Genomic DNA, 27,558 nt, shown 5'->3' with positions numbered 1-27,558 from the left:
AACATGGAGATTTTTTTCGAAAATAGCATTTTTTTCAAAAGTGAGTTGCTCATAATGCACTTCTATTATTATTATTATTTAGTTTGATTCCTGTGCCATCGCAACATTACTGTATTGTTTTTGATATTCTTAAAAATTCCGTAGCTATTCACAAACTTTTACAATCAAATTCTATGTTTACATGTTTTTTTGAGAATTACAACAGAAAAGTATTCGATATTTCTTCCTAATTTGACCAATTTGTCCAGTCTAAAAAATTGCTCTATAAATGAAATACTTTTTAATAAAAATTAGGCATATTTTTTACACATGTCGATGTTATTTTCTTTGAACTTAGACTTTATCTCTAAGAAACATTAAGCTATTACTTCAGATCCAGATGTAAATATTTTTATTCCTAACGTACTTCAGTAGACATATTTATTTCGTTTATTCAAAATTAATTCGAAAATGAAATAAAATATTGTGTTCTAATTTATTCTTAAAAATAAATCATTTTTGCAAAAAAACATAATGCATAATTGACTTAAGATGATTATGACTCGTTAAAATTTTCTAGATTATATATTCACATGGTTAAAATTTATGTAATAAAAAAAGTTTGGAAAAAAGATAATTTGAAATCAAATTAAGATTTTTCTAACCTTATATAACCAAGGGGGAATTGAAATATGTCAACATTTTTCCAAAGCAAGAGCTTTTTTAAGTTATGTTATCAAACATAGTATATTCAAAATCATATTAATCAAAGTATACTTTAAGATACTATATTTCTAAAGTTGAAAAATAATTACCATTTTCACATATTTTTTTACAATAATAAATTTTTAAAAGAACCAGTTTAAAAATTTTCAAAAAGAAACTTTAAAACTAAATTTTAATGAACAACGGCAACATAGTGCAAAAACATTTCCTTCTAGGACATATATTCCATGTAAACAAATTCTGAAAATTCCTTTTGAAAAAAATAATGTTCCGAATTAATGCAAACTTTGGAATATTGGTGCCAGAAAGTTTACACGTTTTTTTAATGATGAAATCAGTTGATTTGGTTGTACGTTATTTGATTTGGAAGTCATCTAAATGATAAGCATAGGCTCTAATTAATGAAAGTCTATTTATTTAGTTTGGGTACCAAATATAGCACTCAAACTGATGCAATTAAAAAAAATCAAGGTAATAGCGATATCTGCAAAACATTTTATCGATATGATATTGGGCAAATATGTTTTAATTAAGCATCGTTATCTAAATTGAAAAGACTTTAAGAAAATTTGCTGTTTTTAATATTAAAATAGAATAGGTAATATGTATGTAAAACCCATCAAGAACATTAAATTTTTAAAATAAATGCAGCATTTGCTGGACTAATTTAATTATCAGTCAAACTAATCTAAAAAATGCCTAAGAATATTTGAAATAACGAACTATAATAAACTAGTTGCCTAAGAACAAAAAATAAACACTAGAAACTTTTAACTATGAAAATCAAACAGTCGCAAAACTCTTTTTCCTACTTAATGTTTACTCAAAAATATAAAATTTTAATTATCTATTTGTGTGCCGTTTTTATAATACTTTAAACATCCTTTTAAAGCAAATAAATCCGATGTATTACGTAATTTTTAACTGAAAAAGCAAAAAATGCAGTGTTTCGTAATATTTTTAAATATTGAGAAAGCAAACAGTTTTTCAAAACCTGTAAATGTTTCACAGCTGAAATTTAAATTTTGACTTTGTAAATCCGACATTCAAAAAGTACATGGCACAAAAAAACGTATAATCCTGAATAGCTTTCGATTTAATCATCAGATTCTCACGTACTATGTCAGAGTAAAATACAAAATGTGCACAAAATTGATAAAATATGCCCTGAGAAATAGAATTTTTACAAAAATAAATTCTTTAAATTTCATTTTCTTAACTATTTAAGCCAATTTTGTTCAAATTTTGAATTTGATTTACAATTTTTAAAGCGATAAAATTAATTACGTTAAAATTTATTTCGTTATAAAACTAATAACGTTATGAAATTTCATTGAGCTATAAAAGTACTTTCATTTCAAAATTATGTAAACATTTGTATGTCAAAGACTTTTTGGCTATTATTAAATAAAATAATAGAAAATGATAACTAAACTTTTTTTGAATGGAATTATTTTTAGATAAATGAATAATATAATAGAGTACGAAAATTTTTGTTTCGGTTAAAAAAAATTCCAAAATTATGGTGAAATACACAGAAAGTAAACTTAACAATAAGGGTTCCAAATTTTTGATGACTGTCCTAATCAAACTATTGGGACAATAATTCTCAAATTGCGACTGACCTCTAAATATTGAGGTATAAAATATCAAATCCTTTTAAGAAAAGCTATTTTCATTCAGAGAAAGTTTGCTAGTGTGTCTGATTTCGTAACCTAAAATAGAGTTTGTAACTTAAAATATAGTTTGTTACTTAAAATATAGTTTATAACTTTAAATTTCGTTATTAAAAGTTAATTAGAGTAATTCGCATTTTTCTTTTATTCTGCGCATTGCACATGAATACTGCTTTAGTCAATTTGTTTCTGATATAAGAATTTAGAAATTTCAGCTCTCATATTTTTTATTAATTTCGTAAAGTAATGATTATAATAGACTACTTTCAAAATGTGTTCAACAAGTTAATAATATAAGTTATAAAATTTGTAACTATTTTATAAAATAAATGCATTCAAACTCAGTTTAATATATCCCATGCTCTAATTTCGAGTTCAATAAAAAGGTAATCTGCATATTAATTAAAAGCGTCAGTTTAATTTTTACAAATTTTGTCCCGTAGTTTAATTCAATTAAGGATTATGTTAAATTAAATATCCATCTTTTAATGTAAATTACATACTTACATTGAACTTTTAGATATAAAGGAGCACTTTCTCCTTTCCCTTCAGAATTATCCGCTGTACAAGTGTATTTCCCTCTATTGCTGCGCTTCACACTCTGAAGTACTAGAGACTGATTACTGACGATGATTCCGGCAGATTTATTTGTATGCAACTCGCGATCTTCAAATCTCCATCCGATTTCTGATACAGAAGGATTGGCGATTATTGCACATTCCAAATACACATCTTTCCCTTCTTGAATGTGCGAATGCCGAAGTTTGCTGCCCAATTTCAGAGTCAATTGAGGCACATCTAAATTAAAAAACATGAGCTACAAATCCATGAAACAATAACACATTAAACAGTTAGAAAATAATATGTTGAGGCTTTATCGAACAAAGATGGAATTAGGTTTTTTTAACGAAAAATAAGATATTTTTATAACTGTGAGTTTTATTTAATAACCGGCAATGAACAGCCGACCCAATTCTGAATTTACGACTATCAAAGTTCAACTACGTAGCCTTGTAATTTTGAACCCGACCCAGAGGAATGGGACAGACTAGCCTTCGTGGAGGACGTTGATGACACTAACCCGCCTTTGCATTACATGGAGAGATTAAGTACGAAAACGGTTATCCCTACTACCCATACAATATTGAGAGGTATCCAAACGGTTATCCCTACTACAAGTGGATACTAACCCTTAATTTGCCTACCTCTGAGGATATTTTTTGTTAGTTCTGTGTGAGTCGGGTGTGGAATACGAATCGACCAGGCATCGTTGGGATACGATCCTGGTTCAGGTCATTTGGGAGGCTATGGCTCTATCTCTTGAACCAGCATGGCTCTAACTCCAAGTTAAGTTCTTATGTCAAGTTTAGCTTGTCTTTTATCAGCCCCATCAATTTTATTTTCAAAAATAGGGCAAAATGCTAATATGTAGAAAACCTAGAGATTTATGAAGAAAAAAAAGAAAAACTTATTTAAGAGCTGTTTTATCTAGGTTCATAAAGATGTTTAGAAATTGAGAATTTTTCATTGAAAAAAATAATAAGTATTAGCAAATATAAGTATTTTTATCCAGTTCAAAGCTTAGATAATTCCTCTGGATAAGATAGTCTATATAGTTCACAATTATATCAGTCTCTCATAAGGCACTTTAATTCCGACCTTTTTTAATTTCTTTATCGAAAGAGCTTTGAAAATCACTGTTATGCGTCGACTTATAATAAAATATATATATAAATATATTGTTACAAAACAGCTTTTTTCGGCAATTGACTTATTACAAAATTTGTTAAAAGCTGTTTCGTGTCTTCAAATATATGACTATAAGAAAATAGAATATTCAAAAATAAATCCTTAAAACATAAATGTTTCCAAAATGCCTTTTTAATACGTTGTTTAACTAAGATCATAAATTGCCACAGTACCTTTTGGAGACGGCTGGTACTACAGTTGTACCCTAAAATCCTACTTTGTCAGATTTTTTATTCCGTAACATCCTCCGGTAAAAATAGATTTCACGGTAAAAAGTACATCCACCCTGAATGACAGTACTTTATACAGTAATTTTATCCGAAATTTTTTACAGTGTATCGGCCGGGTCGGAAAAGTTTAAAGAAAATCATTAGCGTATACTTACAGTGGACATCCACTTGCCATTCGTCTGTTATTCCACTACCAGGTATGAGCATGTTTTCGGCTTTGCAGGATATGTTTTTTCCTCTGTCTTCGATTGTTGGTATAAATATTAATCGTCCTGTTGTGATATTACCTTCTGAAGAAATTTTTTCTTTTGTTCCTTTTAATGGTTGACGTCCTATCGTCCAAGTGATATTTGCTGGGGGACGTGAACCACCTGCCCTACATACCAACTCTACTGGTTTTTGTGCTGATAGAGCTCGTTTTTTATCTTCAATTTGAACTTCTAAAGGTGGCACTAAAAAGAAACAAGAAATTGCATTGTTAGAATACAAAACTAACAATAATATAGATTTTAAGATTCATATTTTAGAACTAATAAGTAAGAATCAACGTACGTTTTTGGTTACTATTAATATTTGGTGGTTAGGAAGCACATAATAACGTGCGCCATAGGCATGCATGTTTAAACATTAATTTAAATTACTACACCGAGAAAAAAGAATTCTGGCAAAATTACCGTACTACATGGTAATTACATTTCTTGTAAACGAGGAGTAGCAATAATTTAGTAATAATTCTGGTAATAAAAACAAAATAAATACCATTTATAAACCATTCGTTTGGCAATTTTTCCGTTTGTATAGTAACAGTTTACCGGTAATTCATGTTTTTGAAATTATAGTTCTTATTTCAGAACATTTAGTAAAAAACACAAAACTAAAAAATTTATTTAACGGATTAAATTTTCTTATTTAATGCTTTATGGAACTATGTTAAGATTACCAAATATTGTATCATTTATCGAATTATATTCATATTATAACACTATATTTTATGGTTAATTTTACCAAAATCATTAAAAAAGCACTTCAGTAAAAATTACCGAGCCTTTTGGTGTTCTAATAAAGTCAGAAACGTGTAAGACATGCTGAAAAAATTCTATTTAAAAATTAATCTAAGGCCCAACCATTAAATATAAAAATAATAAAATACTGTTAAAAAAATATAAAAAATCAAGAGAAGAAAAATACTGTTCTCTCAAAATCGATCAAAGCTATGTTTAGATCATATATATTATACAGTAAATAGATAATAAGTCTGAATTATACCTGAAAAATTATTTATTATTTTCGTAACAGTTTAAAAAGATAACTCCTATTATTAATTACGAGTTAAGCAATTAGTTTACACTAAAGTCAAAATTCTGAGTAATAAATCACTTGTAAAATGCTGAAAAATGACTTTTCCGACGGAACAAATTCAAAAATGTTTTCTCCCAAGTTCGGAATCTATATTATATTTCCTTTCACGTAAACCGTCAAAAATGATGGATTATTAAATAAAAATAAATTCTTCCGTAACTGTTTTCTGTAGCAAAAGAAATAAATTCCTCTATCTTTAACACACAAGATACGCTTAAAATGTTAAAAATCAAATGCATTCGCAAAAAGGGACAAAAGCATGTTTTCCCGTTTCTCTAGAGTTGCAATCCTTTTGAAATCGATTTCCAGGTGGGAATTTGCAGGTGAAAATATCACCAATGGCTTTTAGAAAAGAAAAATTTTAAAACATGAGAAATTTTTTGAAAAGAAATAGTACAATTTTAAGTTGAAACTTGCTTTAGAGAAATGATACTGAAAGAAAAATGCAATAAACAGAAATAATCTACGAATGTAATAGAAAAATAGTACATTTACCATTCAAAATGTCGGATTATTTTTCCGAATGTTTGCGTGAAAGATTTAAAATAGTGTTTGTTTGATTTTGTCGATTTTTGCATATTCAATTTAATATTAGTTTTAGAATATTTAAGGAATTTCGCTTCGTTTTCTTCTAAAGGTATTATCTGTTTTTAAAATTGTCAGTGGAAATAATTTATGTTTCTTTTTATTTGTAAGGAAGACGTTATTTTTATTTTTGGAAAACAAATTGACTTGAAGACGACATTTCTTTCCAAATTAAAGTGTTCTAAACATAAGTTTTTAAGATATATTTTACAAAAAATATACATATATATTTATGCTGTATGCAAATAAATATAATTTCAAAAAGTTTGGATAAATAAATATTTTTTACATATTAAAATAATTGCATGTCATTAATCAATGAATGTCTTGCTCTTACTTGCCTGCTAAAATTCACATGAAAATGCATTGGGATAACTATTTGATTCTAAATAAATTTTTTGCTTCATTTTTGCATAAGTCATCATGGTTCCTACATAACATGCTCGTGTTAATTTTTACCTAAACTCCGGTTGAACTGGTAACACGTTTTGATAAACATAAAATTAGTGTGATTGTCAATATTTGTCAATTTCTCCCATTTTGTGAAATAAAATGATCATTAAGTTTAACAAAATTATCTTAGACCAGTAGTACAGTCGAATTTCTTGACGAAATCGGTTGCAGAAACTGAATATTCTTATTCCTTTTTGGTAGTTTTCTCTTCATTATTGGAAAAAAACCGTTTGTTACGATATTTTCTTCGTTTGAGATCTCTATGAATAGACTTAATTGACAAACAAATTTAATAAAATATTTTTGTGTTTGCGTTATTACAAAAATCACGTGATTTCACAATGAAATGACTATAAAAAAGGACTATATTTAGGGATTTTTGAATAATCAAATTGAGAAACATATATCTTAAGGCTATACTGCCGCGCAATTGAAAAATCAATGCAAGTGACAATAATTTCTAAATTGAGATTTTTATATATTTGGCATCTTTATATGGTAAGCTACGCATTAATAAAAATAAAAATATTTCAATTTTTTTTTTATTTCAACAGTGTTTTGAAATTCGATTTTAGTGTTCGTAGCATTAGCAATAGAAGTAGAATAGTTGCCAAGCCACTTTTTACGGAACCAATCATGAAGCAATTACGTTATTTTTTTCAATTACACAGTATATGGGGAGGTCTTTTCTAGCAATAACACCCACATAATTAGTATATATAGCACAGCACGTTTTCGATATTTTCCTAAGTTGAGCAAATATATTACCGGTGTTAAAAAACAGAAACAGAAGCCAAAATTTGCAAATTCAAGACATGAACACCAATATATTTGGTATAAATTTGTATGTAAATTTTTAATGAAATAGTTTTATGTACATAGGATTCGGAAGACGACATCATGTAACTACAAAGAAAATCATTTGTAAGCATAAAGTGCATTTCACGTCTTTGAGATAAAAACGTATAAAATTCAATGCTCTAATACTTGCTGAACAAATTTGCAAAATGCTTAAAAAAGTTTTATAAATCAATAGCATATACTATTTTACAGTATTTAGTTTACCTCAAAAATAATTTGTGCAAATAAAATTCTTCATTACATATCTATAGAAAATTATTACATTTCAACTAATCTATCGAAGGAATACGAAGGACTTATTTGTATGTTTTGAAAATATAGTTTGGATTTATTTGGCTCGTTTGCTGATGACAGCAGCATAATCAAGAATCCCATGAGGGTAAAGTAGATTACCCATAATCTTGTCCTCGCAGACGATCGGAAATCTTGTCACGTGCTTTATTAGAGCAGTCAACCCGTCTACTAAGCACCCGTTAACGGTTAAGACAAAGATGTTACGGATCGTTAAGCAACGGAATATGCCCTTATTATGTTTAGAGACCAAATCATGTTTGCGTTTTGAAAGCTGTTGAAAAAATGTGTCATTATTCTATTTTCCATAAAAGCAAAAATTTTTAAAATGAAGAATTTCTTCTGGTCACAGCTTTTGTAGTGTAATTTGTGCAACAAAATAAACAAAATAAAATCCCATGCAGCAAATTAAAACGAGAAAATGAGAAATCTTCCTAGGTGGAACTGTTGATAATGTTTTGAAATTTTAAAAGGTATAGTTTAGTATTTAAAATGTGTTGCTTGGAGCAATATTTAGATGTATTAGAAAAATATTCAATAGGTGTCTGAGACCAATTATATGTTAAAACTTTAAAACATGAGGATTTAGCCTTACAAAGTAAAATACTAAATTTAATTTGTATAATTTTAAATATTTACATCAATATTACTAAATAATACTTAAACACATTTATTAATATTAATCAAATATAAAATGCATTTTGAAATATTTTTTTTTTTCAAATTTTCAGTTATTTTTTTTAAATCCAAACCTTTATACAATTTTTAATATCCAGAATTCAAGTAATTTTAAAGCTATACCTATTTTGTTTCAATCACTTTAATTGGAACACAAAGCCCTATAGTACTTACATTTTAAAGCAAAACTAAGATAATGGCATTCTCTAAAATAATTCATGTTATAATTCGAAAAAAGAAAAAAAAAGCTAACACGTATGTCTATTGCAACTTGAACCTTCCACAGTATTGTAACGAAAACCACAATTAAAGTGTAAGCTACAGATTCCGTTAGCTAAAATATATTTCTTTGTAAACTTTTGTATGAAAAATATGTTTTTTTTCTACTAAAGTTATACATTTTTGAAACTGTCGGCAGAAACATTATTTGATTTACATTTAGATTTATTTGATTTATTAGCTTAAGCTAGGTATTTGTATAATTAACAGAATTAAACAGAATTATAAAAATAAGTTTTAATTGTGTTGAAATGAAAAGTCAATCAACGGAAACCTTAAGAGAAAAGATATTAATAACAATTTTATCCAACATAACTCTTGGTTGTACAATATACAACATTGCAAATTCTATGTCAATGTTAATTTTTAATCTGATGCAATTAATCAGTGTGCGAGTCAAGTATTTATTTACAAATAACATTGTTTTAAAATGTTGCACATTTACAATTTTAGATACAAATTCTTCGCAACAGCTTAATAATTAATTTACATCAATGTGATAAATGTTTATCAATAGCTGAAAAACACTTTTTTGATAAATGTGTTTTATATCGTTTTCTATATCACTTCTATGAATATTTCTTCGTTTTCAAATTCGGAATAAATAAATGCGTATTGCTGATTTGTGTTACGGATTATATGTTTTGAAGGGTGATTTTCCTTTTAAGTATATATATATATATATATATATATATATATATATATATATATATATATATATATATATATATATATATATATATATATATATATATATATATATATATATATATATATATATATATATATATATATATATATATATATATATATATATATATATATATATATATATATATATATATATATATATATATATATATATATATATATTATTTGCAACGGTATGTCAGATACCGGCCATTAAGTCTCATTGAGTATCAAAAAAGTACTAACACTGATGGTTAATATCGATGTTTTAGACTCTCCCTTTACTCGAGGTACATTGAGCAATAACAAAATCGAAGATAAAAAATTATGCGAAATATCAATTATGATCCTAATTTTAATACAGATATGACAATAATATTTATTTCATAGCCCAATGAAATGTATATCAGTACATCTTTCTAGAAACCAACTACATAAATTACCACTATAAATTACCACTTATAAATTACAACAAACTATAAATTACCAAACAAGGGGTAATCAAGAAAAATACTACCTTGAATAATATGTGAACATATATCAAGCTGTTTAAATAAAAAGTGAAACATAAAAATAACTATGAAAAGTTTAGCAAATGAATTAGATACGTTTTGTTCCGATTATATTTCTTTAATTATTAATGTAAAAAACGAACAACAAAACATGGAAATTGAAATTTAGTTCAAGAATAATCCAGCAACATATTTTCAATTCAAATTTCAAATGGAGAGGATTTATTTAAACACGAAGAATGAAGTTTGACTGCTTTATATTTAAACTAGATCAAATAAATAAATCAAATAAATAATTACCATTAAAAATGATTAAATTCAAAATTCCAATTTTAAAATGAATTTAATCTTAAATAAAAATGTATATGTAAGTGGACTAGACTAGATAATGATATTACTTTAAATAAAATATTTGAAGATCTTTACCAGCATTAAAAAAACGAAGCAAAATCAAAATTAAAAAAAATTGCGTATACAAAAATCAAGTTTTAAAAATTGTATTATTATTTTTGAATTTAATGTATATTTTTCTACAATGTTATTTATAGTTATCTCCATATTTTTATTTTTTATTATGTCTTAGTACATATTTATTCCACTATTTATTTTTAATGTAAATCATTCTCACAACAGTGAAAACAAAATACATTTAAAATAATTCATTTCGAGAAAGTTTAGAAATTGAAGAGCAATTTATTTTATATATCTTTTATTCATATAAAGATAGGAAAAATAAGAGCAAAGTAATTTTTGGAAATTCGTGTAAGACATAAATCTGAGTAATTTAAAAAATAAGAGTTCTGGATAATAAGAACCAATTTAGCTGCGTTAAAACCTTTCAGTAATTTTTTTAAAAGCATTGTTGATAAATTAAGACTTTCTATGTGTGTAAAAAAACGGCTAGAAAATTTATTTTTTGCTTACTACTTTTGGAAGTTTCTTTTAAATGCATTTTATAGTATTTTTGAACCGTAACTGCATAAACCCTAACTACATAAGAAACAGTAACTGCATAATAACCTTTCTTTGGTGCCTAATAAGTCATATTACATTCCATGTATATGTTGTTTAATCACCGTTCTTTGACAGTTTGTCTACGGATGAATAATAATAAAGATTTATTTTCACAAGCAAAGTAATTCTAAAACTTCTAGGAAATCACGTTCAAAGCCTAAATATTTTTCCGTTTTGAAATTCACCATTACAATTTACATGTTATTTGCATTTAAATATTTTAGTGTAAATCTATCTTTTTTTAATATGTGGAAGCAACTAAACAATACCAACTAGTTCTGGGCGTATAATTCAATGCAGAAGGACATTGGAATAATGAGTACAAACTTTAAAGCAAATGTCCAAATTAAAGTGTTATTTTCATCAGAGTTTGGCTATCGTCGGTAGGTTTAGATTGTCTACTATGATTTTTTAATTATACGTTCTGGTATTTAGTCTCAGCTTTTAGTGCAAACTAAGCATTAAATGAAAATTTTTAAGTTATATTTGATTAAATTCCAATAGAGGCAGGTCAAAAATAATTGAGGCCGGATTTTTTCTCTGCATGACCTACTATAATACTTATAATTTTAACACTTTCCTTAACTACCACAATTTCTACAAGAATAACACTAGAAGACTATTGTGGTCCTTTTGACCATTTTTTTTCCTTCGTATGTTGTTTTACGTGTTTATTCACGTGAGCTTTGAAGTTCAAGTTTTTTTTTTAATATCTTAAATGTTCCTAAATACGCTGTGTCAAAGTTTTGTGCCTCTACTTTGGAAGGTTAAATAAATAGTCATAGAAATATCTCTAGTAGCCAAAGCTGGTCATTTTGACCCTGATAAGGAAAATACATATTTTTGAAGAGATTGCCAGTTTTAAATTTTGAAAAGCTACAAATTTTGAAATACTGAAATTGGCAACCATCGTATTAAAAAATGTATGCAATAATTGACGTTTAATTATAGGTCATGCTAGACACGGCGTCCAAAGTAGCTTAGTTGAGCTTTTATTAAATTTTGAATTCTTTATTTGCTTATAATACTTTTAAATTATCACGGAGCAAACTGATAACACGAATTGAATTACAATTTTTCAATTATAAAATATGTATTAATCACAAAAGCATTTCATTTATAGTATTGAAAATAAACTAAAATAAAGAAATTGTTAACTCTCAGTTAGATTTATTGTGAAATCAGAACAAACTTTTTAACAATCCACTGAATAACTCGATTACGAATTGCATATTAATTCATGTATACCTATAAGATTATTGATAGATATACAGAAAATAGATATTTTAAACATACATAAATAACATCTTAATATTATAGGAAAGTCCCAAATGAATGGAACTGTTGAAATTTTTTATATCTTATAAAACTTATATTGAAATAATAAAAAAAGAAAAGAAAACACTTTAATCTTGGAGTAATTACTAACCTACCCGACGACTTATTGCAATTTAAATCTTGCTACAAGCATGCATTGTGAAAGGATTAGCATATATTTCTAACATAAATAAACTAAAACTGTATTGTTTTAATTCAATTCAAAATAAATGAAGCTAAACAACCTTTTTGGTCTGTGTAAAACTTGTAATGAAATAAGAAAACAAACTTCGGTTATAAAAGAGTTAGTAAGTTATTCGAAAAGAAAACCATTAGGCCTAACTCATAACCAATTTAAGCAGCAATGTCCTCATCATTGTATAAGCAGTTGAAATATTTTGTAAATTACAGTATGCAGAGAGAGCCTTTAACAACATTAATGGAGAGTTTCCGGTCTGGTGCCTAATTGTAACAAGCGAATGATGGAGTAGAAAAGTGCTTCGAAAATATCTCCATTAGCAAAATACACCATTTATTTCTGGATTACATTTGTTCCGATAACTCTCCCAGGAACTTATTATCTTGAACAGTTATTAATCTGAAACATTGCCAGAAAGACTGCTATTTCAGAAAGAAAGCAGGAATATCGATAGATTATGTCTAAAGAGCTTTTTGATTTGTATCATATATCACTGAGAAACATAACAAAATTTAAATGCAATATATGTTAATATTTTATTTTATTGTATGCAGGAACTAGGTTGTTAAAAATATTGAAATACATAAAATGTTTAAGGGAATCAAAGTCGTGGATTGACAAAGGGGCTTATTAAAAATTTAACAATAATGAATTTACGATAAAAATTTGGAACTGTTAAAACACGTGAGCATAGTAGGTATCCTAATTTATCATATTTTAAAATTTTATTTATGTAAATAAAAATTAAAAATTGACCTAAATGCAATCCATATCAGTATATTATTTCATCATATGCGAGTTGTTAAATTATATAGAGACTTAAAATTTTTAAGTGAATCAAAGCTGTGGATTGATAAAAAGGCTTATTAAAATATCACATAAAAATGAATTTGCTACAACAATTTAACACTGGTAAAACAAGTAAATATGTTAGGTAACCTAATTTATCATATTTTAGAAAAAATCTTTGTAAACTAAATAAGCAATGCGAAAGGTGGTAATTTAAACTTTTAATACGCCTATCTATATCATGTATAAAAATATTGAGTCCGAATTCAGATGCTTAAATAAGAAATGTTTCTGACCAAAACTAATTAAAATTATAAATATAAATTAGAACATACTAAGATAAGTTTGTTAATTCTTTAATATTTAGCATAATTAATATTCTTATCTTCTGTTTATTTGCTGATGACTTTCTTTTCTGCTGCAATATTTACACTGAATTGTTAAATTGCCTCTTGCGATAATTAAATTAAATGGAAAAAAAAACCTTTAGATCCTAAATTCTCTTATATATTATATTTTCAACAATATCCACTAATTTTTAAAAAAAATTACTTTTGAATCACATCAATTTCTTATAAAAGAAAAATGAAACCCCAATGGTGGCCTTGCTTTGTCGAAAACCCTGCTGTTTTAGTGTTAATTCTGCCATAAATTGAAAAATCATTAAGCCGTGAATTTTGAAGAAGAAAAAACAGTCCGTGAGAAATATCCCATATATAATCTATCACATATTTATATGGCAAATTATACAAACAGTGTAATTTAGATAAAATTTTGTAATCCCAAATAAATTGCTTAGTTAAAAATATTTTTGAAATATATTGTTACGTTTATTTACACAACTTTAGTGACCTAAAATTATAAATGTAAATCCGCATTAGCATCAAAAGGGACGTTTGATAATTTATGTTTGTTTTTAAGGTTTGTATGGAACGTAATAACGATAAAAAATTTACTGAAATCTTAGTATTATCATTCTGTTCATTATCTTGATATTATTTTAAACAGCATGATTCGTTTCATTAAGATTGCTGCCAGTTTGTGCTGTAATGGCTCAACGTACTGGTATCTTGGAACAACGTGGAATTGATTATACTAAAAGTGTAATAAAATATTTTAAATATTTTCAAATCCTTAAAACATTGTGTTCGATTTTCTTCCCCAACTGTATTACTTATTGACAAAATGCAATTTTTTAATTAGTTTATTTAAAATGTGTATAACTTAATAGAAACGTTAAATTAAAATGTGTGTAACACATCAGAAACATATTTATTGAGTATCCTGGTGTCATAAATTCTTTATATCATCCTCTGACAAGGTTTCAGTCGATTTGTGAATTTAACGCAGAATGTGCCCACTTTACGAACTGTCCGGTCAAAGCTGAATTAACGCATGAATAACATTTGTTTTGGGTTTCAAACAAACAGCTTGCATAATAAGAGAAATGGTCAGTCACTTACCGAAATTCAATAACTGAATGACTTAACCGAAATTCAATACTATTATGAAGCACGCATTCGTCTCAATTTTCAAGTACTATTGCTCAGCGTACTAGCTTAGAATTATTGAATTTATAATGTAGTATTTGAGAATTACAAACATTTTGAATGGAGATGTTAAACATTTTGTAAATACGCAGGCGAATTTCATTTATTATATTTCTTTTAATTTGAAACATTGTTTGATTTAGAAAAGAAAATGTAGACATTTGATTTTTTTGTTGAAATTTCAACCATTTTAGAAAAGTTATTGCAGAACTAAGTTAAACATTATATAGAATTTTTTCAAAATATGTTACTAGTTTTATATTAATGTCAAAATTAAGTGTTTACAAGTAATATTTTAATTTGTTCCTGCAAAATCTAATGAAGTCGAAAGTGTTCATTAATCAATGATTCCTTTTTTAATTTTAAATAATAAGTGATTATAAATGAAATCTCAATTGTTTAATCTACTTTTTAAGATGCAAGGGATGCCAGATTTTTAGGATGCATAAAAATGCCAGATTACGCTCTTAGAGAAATTTATTTCTTGTACTATAATTTCTCTGCTCTAAACCATTTTGAAAATTCACCACTAAAAATGATAATTGCAAATATAGTTTTAAAATCCATAAATACTGCAAAGTTACTACTGACAAATTATTAGTGATAACCATCTTTCTCGCTCAAGAAAACCGTAATATAATTTAATCAAGTTAAGAAATTTTGATAATACTGCTCAAACTAGTTCAAAATTAAAGTTGCAGTAAATTTGAACTATATTATATTTCAACAAGCCCAAATCGTTTCTAACAGTGAAAAGAAACAAGATTTTTTATAATTTTGCAATTTCTTCTCCAATAAAGAAAAAAAAATATTTTTAACAAGATATGAGCTTTGAAAAAGAATTTTTATTGTTATGGAGATAAAATAAAGGACTTTTATTTATTGACTCTACACTCTTTTTGAAAATCTAGAAACTTTAAATCTAACACCTTCAAATGTATTTACTTTATTGAACATTTCATAAAAATTCTTCTCAATATACCAGTGAAGTATTTTTTTCTACTGACATTTGCTGGATTTTGTGTTGTAAGAGTCATTTTTACCGGATTTGGCATTGATTGAAAAATATCTTGATTCTGGGTAGCATCAATTGAGATTTCGATTGTACTGAATGAAAGATTCTTTGGCTTATCACAATACAATGTATCAACATGAAATCCAAAGAAATTCTGCTCTTATATACATTTTTTTCTTCTCTTAACTAAGTTAGATTGAATTTAAGGTTTCTAAAACCAAATTGTTTTTGATTTTTTTAATGTATGTTGAAGCTCTGAGATTTTCTTTGAATCGATATAAGTTTTATAAAATATAGTTGTTTTAGTAAGCGAAGTGATTTTGTACATTTTGATTTGATACTAGTTAAACGCAAAAGCCGAAATTGTTGTATTCCAAAACTTGAAAGTTTTCAAAACTTACAAAGATGTATAGATTTATCTAAATATTTGTCACTCGATGTTAATACACGCGCATGTCAAAGAAACACATTAAAACTTTTTGTTTATATTTAGCGAAATTTATATGGTAGTTATAGAAGAATTAATGGAAATCATATAACATATTTAACTTTTCTTTCTGAAGTAAAAATAAATGCCTGATAATTTGATTACTTAACTAACATAATTTTTAAGCTTTTCAAGTGACATAGGAAACGTTTCACATTTTTTTCTAACTTTTTATATCACTAAGTGCATTAGACTCAGAAAGAAATAAGACAATTAAAGACAATAAAGAAAGAAATAAGACATTTTGTAATTGGCATCTTGACTTTCTATATAACTCTTTGTGAAAGAATGATTTCTATCTTAAATAGACAAATATATTTTAAGCTTATGGTTTAGAGTCGAAAGACTCGTATAAGGCATTCTATATTACATTATATATATATATATATATATATATATATATATATATATATATATATATATATATATATATATATATATATATATATATATATATATATATATATATATATATATATATATATATATATAGATAGATAGATATATATATATATATATATATATATATAACGTGAATTAACTCCATACATTGGCTAAATGGCATTTAATATTGATATAAATGAAAAAATGCTTTTTGTTTTCTAACCTTTAAATAATAAGGTATAAAAATTAATTATCTTCGGAACTTTAACCAATGAAAAAACGCCTTAACACATGGACGCCCTTTCGCCGCCTGCATACATTACAAATTTCCTTAGAGTGTGGATAAAACCAAAACTGTTAAGAGGGGAAAATTCGAGAACATTAGTGATTTAATCAACGCTTCATAAAATCTACGAATTACGGGTTGCTGTATAACGAGTTAAGGATCATACTGTGCAGGCGCGATCATAAGACCGTTAAGCAAGACTCTCTCATTAATATTAAATACCACTCATGCATAGCGATGAAAGAGATAGACAGTTATTAAGTTCTTATATGTGCTCTCGTTTTGTCGTAGTATCACGTTTTGCCGCGACAAAAAAATATGTCGCGAATGGGCGCTCAGGAATAATTCATTTACATCACTTCCTCTGTCATGTCAACCAGATGAATTGGCGAAAAAAGGAAAACATATTTTATGAGACACTATTTTTTAACCCTTAATTCATTTCCCAGTTTTAATTCCTGTAATTTAGTTACTGCCGCTAAGGTACACTTTCTTTCGAAGAAAAGAATTCAGGTGGAAAATCGTTTGCTTACGTAAAGGTGCGCTCAAAAACTAATTGAAATTTATGGTGGTATGTGCTGTCGTGCGAGATGGTATTTTTTAGCATGATTTAATCTTTATTCCTCCAATATTTTAAAACCTAATTCTTTAGGGAAGGCTGATAAAAGTTTATTTTAAAGTTAAATTACCGAAGTGGATGAGTAGGTGCTATTTATTCACTTACTTTCCTTTGGTTTTATTTTTTACTCGAATTGATATTCACTTTTAAAACGATTACCTTAAAGTTAATAAGCCTCTTGTATATTAAATAGTATTTATTATTTAAAAAAGTGCATGTTTTAAGAAACGTTGTTCTAGATACTAATAAAGAGGCTTCTATAGTTTTGTTGAATGGCAAATAAATTCTAAACACAGGTGCTTTTAACAAAGAGAATTATAGTTTTTTTTTCAAACGCAATAAAAGGAAAGTTAAATAGCTAGAAGATTGCTCTCCACTTAATAACTATTAAAATTTCGTTGTTTTAGGCTTTAATAAAAAAAACGTATAAAAGTTCTGATAATTCAAATGAAATCCAAAACAAAAATTGCATTATTTTCATTGGGCTAGGTGAACACATAATGTGATTTCAATAATACGCTTCACATTTACTGATAGTTTTATAAGGGATTTTTGGAAAATTAAAGTGTTTATAAATTATAAACAATTTAAGTTTAAGTATTTGATGTTGCTGCAATGAATGTTTACTTCAACGAAAATTGTATATTTTTTAATGCGCTGGATTACACAAAATGAGAGTGCGGAAATGGATATACTATAGCTTCGGTTGTATAAATAAAACCCTTTCTCTGCGTCTAAATTACAAATGTTGGTTGAGAATCAAAAGAAAGTAACTGCTGTAAAGTGTCTCAAAGTGGCTGAACCAATAATGAGAGAGGAACAAATTTGAACAAGATAATTAAAAAGGGATGTAAGAGACAGGTGTGATAGAATTTGACTTTTACCCCAGAATGCAACATATTAAATAAGAACAAATTTCCAAATACAGTGAAACCAGTTTCTGTGCGGTCCTTTTTTATGCGATTGGTTTTGTGCGATTTTATTTTTGAGGCTTATTATTTTTCACCGATGTGGCGATTTATTTTTATGCGGTATATGAATCTTAGCGGCGTTAGCACCAGTTTAATGCTTCCTATCAATGTACATATACATGTTGTGCTTCCATTTTGTTTCTATTTATGTGCAGTTTTTATGATTTTTATTTTATTTTATCTGATCACTGACTTTATGGTATCAAAAAACGAATCAATTGAAATCCTATCTTGAAGCGACGAAAGCGATTTTCAACCAATTCATTCCAAGAAGATGCGCGTTTTGGATTACGACGAGTAGCAGCAAACTATTTAATGTATAATTTGAAAACTTCTCCATGTATATGTACAATGGAGAATTAAATATTTTTGCAATTTCTTTAGGTCTTATTTAATTTAATTGAAAGCATTCTCATATCTATTTAATGAATCATTGATGTATTTTCTGAGACCGACTTTTTTTATGCTGTCCCTATCCACTGCATAAAAAAGTTTTAGGTTGTATATCGTACAAAGTTGTTATTATGTGTAAGAATTTATAAAATTTTCGAATATTTTTTTTGTACGATTTCTTTTATGCGGTCCCTATGCACCGCAGAAAAACTGGTTTTACTGTATTGAGAAACAGTGGGGTACTAGAAAGATCATTAATTAAATTATTAGAATTTTTTAAAAAATATGGAATGGCTCCGGAAAAAAATGTTTGGTAGATGAAGAGCAGGGTTGAATGATTTAAGCGGAAGAAAACTCAAGCTTGTGAATAGAATTATAACTATGTATAGGGATGGGCTATACATAGTTATATAAGACAGCTATTAATATCAGTAGCAGACTCTTTGATGTTGGTGAAAATTGTTTTATTTACAAGGGGAAAAACGACTTTAAGCTCAAGTTTATTCAAAATCTTTGCAATGTGGAAACTGTCATCAGAATAATATACTATTCGAATATAAATTATCTGATATTATCCGAATTCTTGGGCTTCCCGCTAAATTTACTCTTTCACGCTTCGTTTTTTTCCCCTTATAATTATCGTGTTCAAGCCTGTTTTTCTAACCTTATTGGTTAAACCACTTTGCTCGTGTGTCTCTCTCTTTACTTCTGAATTATAATTAAATTTTTAGACGCAGAGGAAGACTCTTGTTTATATATTGATATATTTCATGAATATTTCAATATTGAATATTTCAAGAAACTAAAGTCAATTTTATCATAAAAGCAATAAGTTGGAAGAAAATATCGAAAAAAAAAATTTTTTTTGTTACAAGCAAACCATTTTTAAACCATTACCATTGTTTAGAAAAAATAAAAATAAATTTTACTAGCATAATAAATGAGATTATCTGTGAATTGGGGGTTTTGTGCTTTCACCAGTCTATTGAACATTAATAATTCCGTGCTCATCTTGAGACAAAATTTACTATGTTTTATTTGTGCTGTTTAAAACTTTACTTGGCAAAATGCTAAAAGACCAAAGTTCTAACATTACACTTTACTTTGAAAGGCTTTCGTGTTTTGTTTTCCTTTCACTTTTCAAAAGAATTATGTGAATAAATATCATTTTTCAAGCTTCACTTTAGAAGCAGCAACATTATACGGAGATAGTAAAGCAAAATAGGGTTCAACTGACGATAATTTATTGCCTAATGCGGTAATTTCACAAAACTATTATTTCATTCTTTCTTTTATAAAGAATGCGATTTTTCTTTTCATACTTTTTTGTTTGGGGAAAAAAATGAAATATGAAACCAATATTTCATTCAGACTCAAGAAAAAATATTCTTTTTCTAAAGATGATTACAAAATGAAAACTGGTTCATTTATCTAATATGTATTGATTTATTGCTTTTGTTTTATTCAGAAATAGATTCCTTTTTCAAATTATCACCTATAACTTCCAAAGAAAAAATACTTAGTAAATAAATTCGTATTTTTCTTTGAAGTAAAGAATAGGTGGAGAATTTATTTCTCAAAAAATTAACTTATTTTATCAATGGTTTTATATTTTTTCCGATAAGACCAAATGCATGCCTGTACTTGCTAAATTAAATTCTAGTGAATCCTATCTGGAGATTGGTTCCCACTGTTTTTAGGCTGTTCAGAATTTTACTTACCTTGGTTCAATAGTTACTGCCGACAATAACATAGACAATGAGATTTGGAGTCGTCTAATTTGTTCAAATAAAGCTTTTTATGGTTTTAAACGTTTTTTCAAATCCTCTCTTTTATGAAAAAATACAAAACTTTTACTCTATAAAACATTAATTAGGACAATACTTAACTATGGCTCTGAGACCTGGAACCTAACTCAAGCTGGTGAAAATAAAATTGACACTTTTGAGAGAAAAGTTTTGAGGGCCATCCTAGGTGGGATAAAAATAAATAATTCCTGGAGAAGACGATATAATACTGAACTGTATAAAATCTACAGGGAGCCAGATATTGTGAAATTCATAAAAATAAATCGAATGAACTGGGCATCTCACATTTTCAGAAGGAATGATGGCTCAAATTTAAAAAAAATCCTATTACACAAACCCTTAACTAACAGGAAAAGAGGTAGACCCAGGATGAGATGGCTGGATTTAGTTGAGACTGATTTCCTTACTCTAAGGGAGAAAAACTGGCGAACAAGTGTCAAAACTAGAGAGAAGTGGATTCGAATTCAAAGGAAGGCACTGGCCCACCCTGGGCTGTCTAGCCGGATATGATGATGATTATATTTTTTCAATAAGTTACTTATTATTATATCAGCTGAATTTTGAATAATTATTCATTGTTCTCTTAAAAAAATATCATTCAGTGGCGGAGTTTGAAAATTCACTATCAATTAGTAGTAGTTCATTTACATACGAATTACCAAGACTAAACTTTTAAACCACAAAAATATCCAATCATTAAAGCAAACATCATTTCAAATTTTTCGTGTTTTAATGTTTTACACACTTTACATATACGTCGGGGACATGATTGCTGAGTGGTTAGGAAATCAAAATCAGATACGAAGCGACCGGTTTCGTTCAAAAATTCCGCTAAGACCCACCAAGTACATGCGATATATGTTCTCGTAAAATCTGTCAAATCGTCCTGTGTTTTGTCACTGAGCAGAACCATGAGTATAGGGATCTGAAGAAATGTTTCTTCCCTTTAACTTTTATATCTTAATTGAGGAAGTAGTTTCACGACTAAGTGCGATGGTCAAACAAAAGGTACACAGTCCTGACTTAATTTTCATGCCGAATGGCTAGTGAAGTTGGCAAGTCCAAGCGTCGTAAGAAGCAGCAACAGCACAAAAATTAATTCCCTTAATTCCTTTTTTTTTCTTAACATCAATAATGTAAATTTTACTGGCACTTCAGGTATTTACTTCTATTAGTATTGCCAATACGGATAAAAATAGTTAATTTATCTAAATTTTAAAAAAAAAAAACTTACAGATTCATAAAAATTTTTTAAAATAGCTGAATTAGTTACTTTTTTATTTTCTGTAAATAAAATAGAATTAATTAACATAGTAAAATTTTGAAACACTTGGAAAATATTTCTATTTCTAAATAATATTTAGGCAGAATGATACTCCACTTTTCCATTTAAGTATTTTAGCACGAAATAATTATGGAAATTAAAACTTTAATAATTTGCAGGAACCAAAATGTCTAATAAAAAATCAAATGTCTAATAAAATCTAAAAGTCTAATAAATAATATAAACTGTGAATAATTGAAAATGTTGTAATGTTGTTTCGCCTTTTTTTAAATAATAAAATATACAATTGCGGAAATAAAAAATGCATAAGCAATATAAATCAGTCTTTTCTTTACATAATTTTCAAACATATATTCCCTGTAATTTTTATTACATTGAAGTTCTATCAAAAACCACTAAAAAATTCCCCTAAATTTAAAGCTTAGAAGTGTACTTTCTTCGATTGTTTTTATATTTATCTAAAATTTTAAGTGTCTTCGGGAGAAAATAGAATTTATCTTCCTTCAAAATCAAAAAAAAGGTAACACTTTATTTCCATTAGTCAATATATAGATATATATATAATTTATATATAGCGATAGGATTCCAAAGAAAGCAAAAGAAGTGAAACTTACGATTCATGTCTAATGTGACAGATGTTACGACAGGAGCGGATATATTATTATTGGAGGCTTGACAAGAGAAAGAACTGTGGAGATCGTTTCGATCCAAGGAATCAACTACCAGCTCATTCCGAACTATATGCGAGTGAACTTGATAACTATCGTCCAATAGAATAGAATCTTTCCACCATGTCACTGTTGGGGGTGGCTTACCTGAAAATAAAAAAAGAATAAAAGTGCTTTTATTTTTTATAAGATAACTACAATTTTTATACATTTTTTTAAGAAATAGTAATATATGTTATGTAATACACCCTCCTCCTATTAAAGAATTCTAAAAGATTTTTTTTAAAAATACTTTTAGTACTTTCTTTACTATTTTGTATTATTTTGGTCAAAATAAGTGAAAAATTTTACGTTTTGCATTTTAATAATTTACTGTTGCGAAATCCAGTTTGTGCTTATTTGCTGTTATTTAAAACTATGTGAAACAGATATGCAGCATTAAAATTTCTTTAAATTATGGAATCAGTTATTTATAAATTTTTGAATATATATGAAAAAATTTAGTTTTTTTTTCGATTTTATATTTTAGTGTAAATATTATTCAGATAATACAACAGGACGATTATTTTTACGATTTTTTATAATTAAAACAAGACGATTTTTTATAATTAAAAAAAAAGCAAAATATATTTTTGCTTGAAGAAAAAAAACATAAGAAACATAAGAAAACACAACTGTCCCATCTGCATCAAAGGGATAATGTAATATAATGAATGAAGCATTTAATAAAAATGCAAAATGTATACAAAGTACGTTTTTATTGCATCCATGTAATGATAAATTCCAAACAAAAGTTATGTTTCCATAATATGACACAAATTAACACTAAAATTCAAGAAATTAAACTATACTGAAAAAAGTGTAGTGCTACAAAAATAATTGTATGATATTGGTATTCTACACTGAGAATGGTATAAAGAATGGTACAAAATAAGCAATAAAATATGATTTAGTAATATGCGATAAAATTTTGAAAATTTTGTAAAATATTTTATTTTTATCATGATACCAAAGAGAATGGCTTAGAAACTATTTATTCAGTAAAATTTATTTTTCAGTTCAGTATTTTTTAATAAATGTGCTGTTATAAGAACTTCAATTTTGAAAGCCAGAATTACCGGAAAACCGTTATCATATGAGCGAAAAAGTTACCGAATGAAGGTTTAAATACCAACTCGTTTGGTTTTATCAACCGGAATTATTGTTTTTTCTTAATGTTATCATACGGTACGGTAATATTACCAGAATTTTTTTCTTCCTAAGTTCCCAGAGCTTCTTTTAACTCGATGTAAACTGTACTACTTAATAAGAAACTGTATAGGAATTAGAATTTCAAAATTCTTGATAATATGGCAGCTATCCATACTAGGCCATAACAACAAATTATGAATTATCTTTAGCCAAAATCAACTATAATTTTCTTAACCTCAACAACCACTGAAATATTTCGAAACACGAGATTGTTCGGAGAAAAAAGCAATAAATTAGCTTAAATGCAGCAGTTCAAACAAGCGGTACTAATAAGTATTCAAATACATAAACAACGACTATTAAGTAATTCGTGGCTTAAAAACACTTCATTACACTCTCAGAAGTAAAATTCTCAATTTTGACGATTCAGCAATCCTATCAATAATTTTCAGAATTCTTTAGCTACAAAATCACATGTTTTGTGACGAAACATTAGCTCTCAAATATATGACGAGAATGCTTCCTCAACTCGAAATCTTATCGTAGTGCAGTGTAGAAGATTGTGAACAAGAACGACGAAACTAGTATAAGGACTAGAAAATCGAAAACAGCCGAACGGGCTGTATGGTGGTCACGGAGTTGGCCTCGTACCAGGAAGGTCCAGGGTTCAAATCTCGTTTCGGGCATGTGTGTAATTCATCTCCCTGTTTTATCTGTTCTGTTTGGGTTGCTTCAATGGCATTGATCCGCCTTATGGTGTCCGCGATTATGTGATTAATTATTAGAAGAGATAGATTCATTATACGTTATTTTCTTTTTTGAAAGAAATAGAATGAAAAAATATTCTATAAATTTGGTGGTTTTTAATTCATTTCCCCTAAGAAGTGCCGATAGTTCTTTCTTCACTTTGGAGAGTTTCAAAAGTTTGCTCGGAGCTTATACCAGGAAACAGTTTCGTCAAAAACGAAGAAAGTTTCGCTTCGTTTGAATATCAATTTTTTACAGTGTGATTAAAAAAAATTAAAAATTTACCATTTGTTTTAATAACCTCATAATTATTATATTTAAAGTGTAGTATAATATTTTCGTGAATTTGTCTATGGTAACAAAATAGAATTTTTCCCATAAAATAGATTGGGATTTTGCAACGGGAATGATAATAAACTGCATTTGAACGAAATTTTAAATTTCTCCTTAATTGCTTTTTACTTTAATTAGACGATAATAAAAAAGAAAATTATAATTTATTAAATAATATTTTAATTAAATATTATCTAAGTAGAAACATTGTTCTTATTCAAAAGAAAAAGTATTTTTTTGTAATTAATTTAACCGTAATATATCAATACTGTTTGTAATTACATTCTATTTAAAAACAAATTTGAAACGAATTTCAATTTATCATCTTATTTTGTATTCCTTATTTAAAATTATACTGACAATAAATCTTGAAGAAAAAATATCTCCGAGCAACTTTCCCTAAAAAACAATTCAGAAAATTAAAACAGCTCATTAAAACAGCAACCATGATTGTTTTCATCTCAAAAAATGAACGAGAAAAAATAAGTTTTAAACCTAATTAAGAACAAGTACACAATCCTTATGGTTTAAAATAAACTTAATTAAATAACGTGTTCGTTTATTTTCTGCATACGTCGAAAAAGCACTTTTCGAACTTGATGTCACATAATTAGGTTATTTGGGATGAAGCCAATTTTAGGATGTACAACCTCCTAATTGCAATTTCGTAAAGGCTAATAAGCATTTCTACCACTCCGAATTTATGGTTAGTTTGCAACTAATGATGGGACGGAAGATTAAATATTTAAATTTAAAGAATATTTTTCTATATGCATATAAAAGCAAGACATGACAACGGCAGATTTCACCACCAAATAATTATTATTTAAATAAAGCAAGCAAAAATTATTTAATATTGAAGTGTTTAATTTATAATTACCTCACGTTATTTAATACGCAATTGTAAAATAATTTTTTTTTGAATTAAGTATCAACAAATAATTAAATTTAATGTACTTACAAAAATTGCTTATGAACAAAAAAAATTACATTACGAACTAAATAACATTGCATAAATAATTTTTATGCATTGTGAGAAATATTTGTTTATTTTTTTATTTTTTTATTTTTGGGAAGTAAAAAAGCAAATATCTAATTTTAGAGTACTATGGTACTGACTAATTTCGCACAAAGTAAACTTTGACAGTAAAATTTTTAAATGCGAATATTACTTACTGGCAAAAAAATACAGAAACTGACACAATAACAAAAAGGGGGTTGGAATAAGACCTGGTACCTCAATTGTGCAGAAATTAGTTCTGCTTTCAGAGGATAAACTCTAAATTACACTTTACTAGCCAGGAAAAAATGCCTACAATATTAGCGTGTTGTTGATTAATTTAGGGGGCCTGTGTTTGCTTTACTTTGCCAACTCTCTAATGGTGGTCTTTTGCTTTAAAAATATTGGTCATTTGAGTTTTAAAAATAATTCTTATTCCGGCTTATACGCTTTTTAACGATTTATACCCTAACAAACAATAATCATGTCGTCCAATAGTTGCACTGTTCTGCTTCATTTTTATAACCTCTTCTATCGTAGTAAGACTAGGTAATATCTTGATGTGAGTCTATGATGGGCCCACTTAAGCTGCAGTGCAGCGGAGGAAGAAGACAACTGCGCCCAAGGTTGATTTCTAATACGTGTTCCGGGACAGAATTTATTACGGGCTCCTTCAAAAAAGCGAAAAATCTTATTTTCTTATTTTGTAGAAATATTTTTAGGCCTTTTCATACTAAACCGTAGTTTCTTGCACATGTATATATATATATATATATATATATATATATATATATATATATATATATATATATATATATATATATTTCTCTTACACTGCGACAAAAAAAAGCCTTATTACAACTCCCCGAATGGCAGCGGTAGTCAATCGGCTAATTATTGCCACTAAAGATGTCACATGCCAAATCTAGTGAGGTGGCTCAACATATAGCGCGTTTAAAAGCGTAAACTGAAATAACCAGAGAGATCAAACTCATACTATTAAGCTAGGCAGAAGTGAGTAGTCTTTGTCGATAGATCTCTATTTTAGTATTTTGTTGAAAGCTCTTTTTTCCACGAATTTATATATTACGAATTTATTTGACGATTTTTGATTTATATCTAGAATTTATTTGCTTTATTATTGTTATTAGTTATTCATTGAAAAATGAGTCTCAGTCGTGCTATTACGCTTTAAGATTTTATACTATAGCACATTTCTAATAGGTTTAACGAATGACATGTCATTTATTTGAATTCAAATTTATTTTAATGACTTAGTATTTACTAAAAAGAAGTATTTTTTTTTTTAAAAAAAAGTTGTTATATGGATTTGAATGATTGCTTTGAATTCCTAGAATTTTGTGCATTTGCAATGTACCTAAGTCAGTAGCGAGCGAAGCGAGGTTGGCGAAGCGAACCATATAAGATTGCGTA

The 27,558-nt window shown here is 27.4% G+C and overlaps 1 protein-coding gene across 2 annotated transcripts in view; it reads right to left on the bottom strand.

Annotated features, from left to right (window-relative positions):
- LOC107436142 (protein turtle homolog B) overlaps nucleotides 1–27,558 on the bottom strand; it is a 415,136-nt gene that overhangs the window by 78,630 nt on the left and 308,948 nt on the right. For both annotated transcript variants that reach the window (XM_071179194.2, XM_071179196.2), the window contains exons 4-6: nucleotides 22,800–23,000; nucleotides 4,516–4,812; nucleotides 2,889–3,179 (exon numbers count right to left, since the gene is read on the bottom strand). In XM_071179194.2, coding sequence (XP_071035295.2) covers nucleotides 2,889–3,179; nucleotides 4,516–4,812; nucleotides 22,800–23,000 — 789 coding nt within the window. The remainder of the gene's footprint in view (nucleotides 1–2,888; nucleotides 3,180–4,515; nucleotides 4,813–22,799; nucleotides 23,001–27,558) is intronic.

Source organism: Parasteatoda tepidariorum, chromosome 3 (assembly GCF_982258835.1).
Source record: "Parasteatoda tepidariorum strain Cologne lab strain chromosome 3, Ptep-v5.0, whole genome shotgun sequence".
Lineage (NCBI taxonomy): Eukaryota > Metazoa > Arthropoda > Arachnida > Araneae > Theridiidae > Parasteatoda > Parasteatoda tepidariorum.
This window is presented reverse-complemented; position numbering and strand designations above follow the sequence as displayed.